This window comes from Otolemur garnettii, unplaced genomic scaffold (assembly GCF_000181295.1).
Source record: "Otolemur garnettii isolate 467f Iridium unplaced genomic scaffold, OtoGar3 scaffold00135, whole genome shotgun sequence".
Classification (NCBI taxonomy): Eukaryota; Metazoa; Chordata; class Mammalia; order Primates; family Galagidae; genus Otolemur; species Otolemur garnettii.
Window position 1 is genome coordinate 4,432,982 of NW_003852530.1, and position 3,854 is coordinate 4,436,835.

The 3,854-nt window shown below is 47.9% G+C and overlaps 1 protein-coding gene across 1 annotated transcript in view; it reads left to right on the plus strand.

Moving 5' to 3' along the window:
- Positions 1-1,671: 1,671 nt before the first annotated feature.
- The window catches only part of GPATCH1 (G-patch domain containing 1), a 51,241-nt gene continuing 49,058 nt past the window's right edge, over positions 1,672-3,854 (plus strand). Inside the window, exon 1 of the mRNA XM_003798431.3 lies at positions 1,672-1,817. Coding sequence (XP_003798479.1) covers positions 1,745-1,817 — 73 coding nt within the window. The 5' untranslated portion in view covers positions 1,672-1,744. The remainder of the gene's footprint in view (positions 1,818-3,854) is intronic.

The window sequence follows — 3,854 nt, forward strand, 5'->3', positions numbered from 1 at the left end:
CTTCCCTTCCCTTCCCTTCCCTTCCCTTCCCTTCCCTTCCCTTCCCTTCCCTTCCCTTCCTTTTCTTTCCTTTCCTTCCTCCCTTCCCTTCCCTTCCCTCCTCCTCCCCTCTCCTCTCTTTTCTTTTCTCTCTTTTCTCCTCTCCTCCCCTCCCCTCCCCTCTCTTTTCTTTTCTCTTTTCCCCCCTCCCCTCTCCTCTCCCTTTATTTTTGAGACAGAGTCTCACTTAGTTGCCCTGGGGTTGAGTGCCATGTCGTCATAACTCACAGCTCCTGGGCTCAGTCTCCAGAGTAGCTGGGACTATAGGCACCTGCCACCAAGACCAGCTAGGGTTTTTTTTTTTTCCCCTCTATTTGTAGAGATAGGGTCTCACTCCGGCTCAGGCTGGTGTCTGAGCTCAAGGACCACCCACCTCGACCCCCCAGAGTGCTAGGATTATAGGCGTGAGCCACCTTACCTGGCCGAGTTTTTTTATTTTTAGTAGAGAAAGGGGTCTCCCTTTTGCTCAGGTTGGTCTGGAACTCCTGAATTCTAGCAATCTTCCCTTCTTGGCCTCCCAGAGTGCTAGGATTATGGGCATAAGCCACCCCACCTCAAAATATAATTTAAAAAGTTTCCTTGAGCAGACTGGGCACCTGTGCTCAGTGGTTAGGGTGCTGGCCACGTGCTCTGGAGCTGGGGGGTTCAAATTTGGCCTGGGCTTGCTAAACAAACAAACAAACAAATAACTGGGCATTGTGGCGGGTGCCTATAGTTCCAGCTACTAGGGAGGCTGAGGCAAGAGAGTCTCTCGAGCCCAAGTGTTTGAGGTTGCTGTGAGCCATGATGCCATAGCACTCTCCTGAGGGTGACAAAGTGAGAGTCGGCCTCGATAAAAAAAAAAAAAGAAAAGAAAATTTCCTTGAGCAAAGTAACAACTGCCTGGAAGACTCAAAACAAACCCAAGTAACTTTGGATATGACTTCCATTTGGTCTCTGCTACAAGCAGGTTTTTGTTTTGTTTTATTTTAGTAGAGATGGGGTCTTGCTATGCTGCCCTTGCTTCTCTTGAACTCTCATCTCAAGCAATCCTCCCACCTTGGCCTCCCAAAGTGCTGGGATTACAGGTGCTTGCTATAGCCCATATGCAAGGTTTTAAAGACAAAAGAGGGGGACAGGGATTGGGCTGATACAAAGTTCTTTGTCAGGAATTTTCCCTGGTTTACAAAAATAGCATTGATTAGTGATTGGTTATACACTGTTAAGCTACCTTGTGTCACTCTAGCCACTGTGCAGATTATTAGGATAATTTATAGCTACTTGTGCCAATAGCAGGCAGTTTCAAGACAGGAACACATAGCTCAAAGGGTGGAGTAGGACGTGATTGCTATCTCATTTTAACGTCTTTCTGCGCCTGATAATTTAAGAGGACTCACACTCCTCAGATGTTATTCTCTTATTTCTTTTTTTTCTTTGACCAAGTATTATCTCTAGCTGCCTGCACCGTGGCCATGGAGGTCTTCCATGTCTGTGAATCTTTCAGAGGTCTGGAAGAGGACTCCACTGACCTCTTACAGGACAGGATTAAGAATCCCTGGGTTGGAGATGGGGTGAGTGGTAACTCCAAGCCCAGGTATCAGTCACTATCCTGGCCCTGCTGACTTAGCCGCAAAACATCACTTCCGATCGCGGAGGAGAAAGAGCGAAAGGCTTTTGGGCCGCCGAGGCCGCCGTAGCGAGGGGGCGTGGCCCGGAAGGGACCAGGATGGCGGCGCTGAATAGTGACAGCGACGAGGACCTGGTCAGCTATGGGACCGGCCTGGATCCTCTGGAAGAAGGTGCGGACCAGAGTGGTCGGCAAACTCTGTGGAAAACAAGCCAGGGGTGCAGGATTCGGTGCAGAAACGCGAAGTTGGGAGCTCAGTTGCTATCAGCTCTGGGAACCTAGCGACTAGGGAGGCGTGCGCAGTGCTCTGGGGGTGCTCACGTTCTGGGGAGACAGAGACAGACCGAGAGAGACGGGAGATAGGAAACTGACGAAGCAGCTCCTACGAGAGCAAGGGGTCGTCAGGCAGTGTCTTTCCCTGGGGAAGATGTTTGACTTCAGACAAGAAACCGAGGAAGAAACAACCATGTGAAGATGTGGGGAAAACTCTACACAGTAGTTACATTAGACAAAGATAACGCTTAATACTGCAAAGCATTTCAGGCAGAGGAAGCCCCTAGTATAAAGGTCTCGAAGTGGGGGCCAGTTAAGCAAATTGAAGCACAGGCAGGACTGGTGTGGGTGGAGCAGAGGGGAAGACAGGTAGAAGATGATGTCGGAGGGTCAGGCAGGGGTTGAATCTTACATTAAGTGTAGGACAGTCATGGGGGATGGTTTGCACAGGGAGACATGGTATATATATATGTATTTGTTCATTTATTTGTGGAGACAGAGTCTTACTCTGTTGCCTTTGGTAGAGTGCCATGGTGTCACAGCTCACAGCAACCTCAAACTCTTGGGTTCAAGTGATTCTCTTGCCTCAGCCTCCCAAGTACTGGGGACTATAGGCACCTGCCACAATGCACCGCTATCTTTAGAGATGGGATCTTGGCTCTGGCTCAGGCAGATCTTGAACCTGTGAGCTCAGGCAATCCACCGGTCTCGGCCTCCCAGAGTGCTAGGATTACAGGCGTGAACCACAGCACCCGGCAAGAGATGTATATTTTTAACATTATATATATATATATATATATATATACACATATACATATATACATATATATACACACATACATATATACATATATATATATTTTTTTTTTTTTTGAGAGTAGGCTTGTTGGGGGTGGCTAAGAGTAAAGCAAGATTAGCAAAGGAGATCTGTAGACAATGGTAGCATGGACTGGAGATTTAGAGAGGGTGGTAAGTAGTGGTCTGAGTTGGAGATATACTTTGAAAGCATAGCTGGAGTTGTTTGTGGAATGTGGGAGTGAGGTCAGGATGAATCAAGGTTCTCTCCAGTGTTTCTAGTTTGGTCCTTTTTTTTTTTTTTTTTGAGACAGAGTCTCACTATGTTGCCCTTGGTAGAGTGCGGTAGCATCACAGCTCACAGCAACCTCAAACTCTTGGGCTTAAGAGATTCTCTTGCCTCAGCCTCCCAAGTAGCTGGGACTACAGGCACTTGCCCAACGCTGGCTATTTTTTTTGTTGCAGTTGTCATTGTTGTTTAGCAGGCTCAGGCGGGGCTTGAACCCTCAGCCTTGGTGCATGTGGCCAGTGCCCTACGCACTGAGCTACGGGCACCACTTGGTTTGCTCCTCTTAAGACTTGATTTGTTTAGCAAATTAGTATTGCGTATCCAGTGAGGGTTGATGGCTGTTGTAGCTCTGTGGGGAAGCATGGTGGAATTGTTGATCTAAATTTACTTGCGGATCTCCTGTTGTTGGGGTCCCCTCCCTCATGTCACTCTGATCACATCCTGCCATACAGGTTGTACTTCTGGTATATCTCCACTGGTCCCCCTTTTATTTCCTATGAACAGTTTTAATTATTAGAAATATTCTTTTTTTTTGAGACAGTTTTACTTTGTCCCCCTTGGTAGAGTGCTGTGGCATCAGCTCATAGCAACCTCAAACTCTTGGGCTTAAGAGATTCTCTTGCCTCAGCATCCCAAGTAGCTGGAACTACAGGAGCCGGACACAATGCCTGGCTATTTATTTATTTATTTTTTGAGACAGAGCCTCAAGCTGTCTCCCTGGGTAGAGTGCCATGGCATCACAGCTCATAGCAACCTCCAACTCCTGGGCTCAGGTGATTCTCCTGCCTCAGCCTCCCAAGTAGCTGGGACTACAGGCGTCTGCCACAATGCCTGGCTATTTTTTTGGTTGCA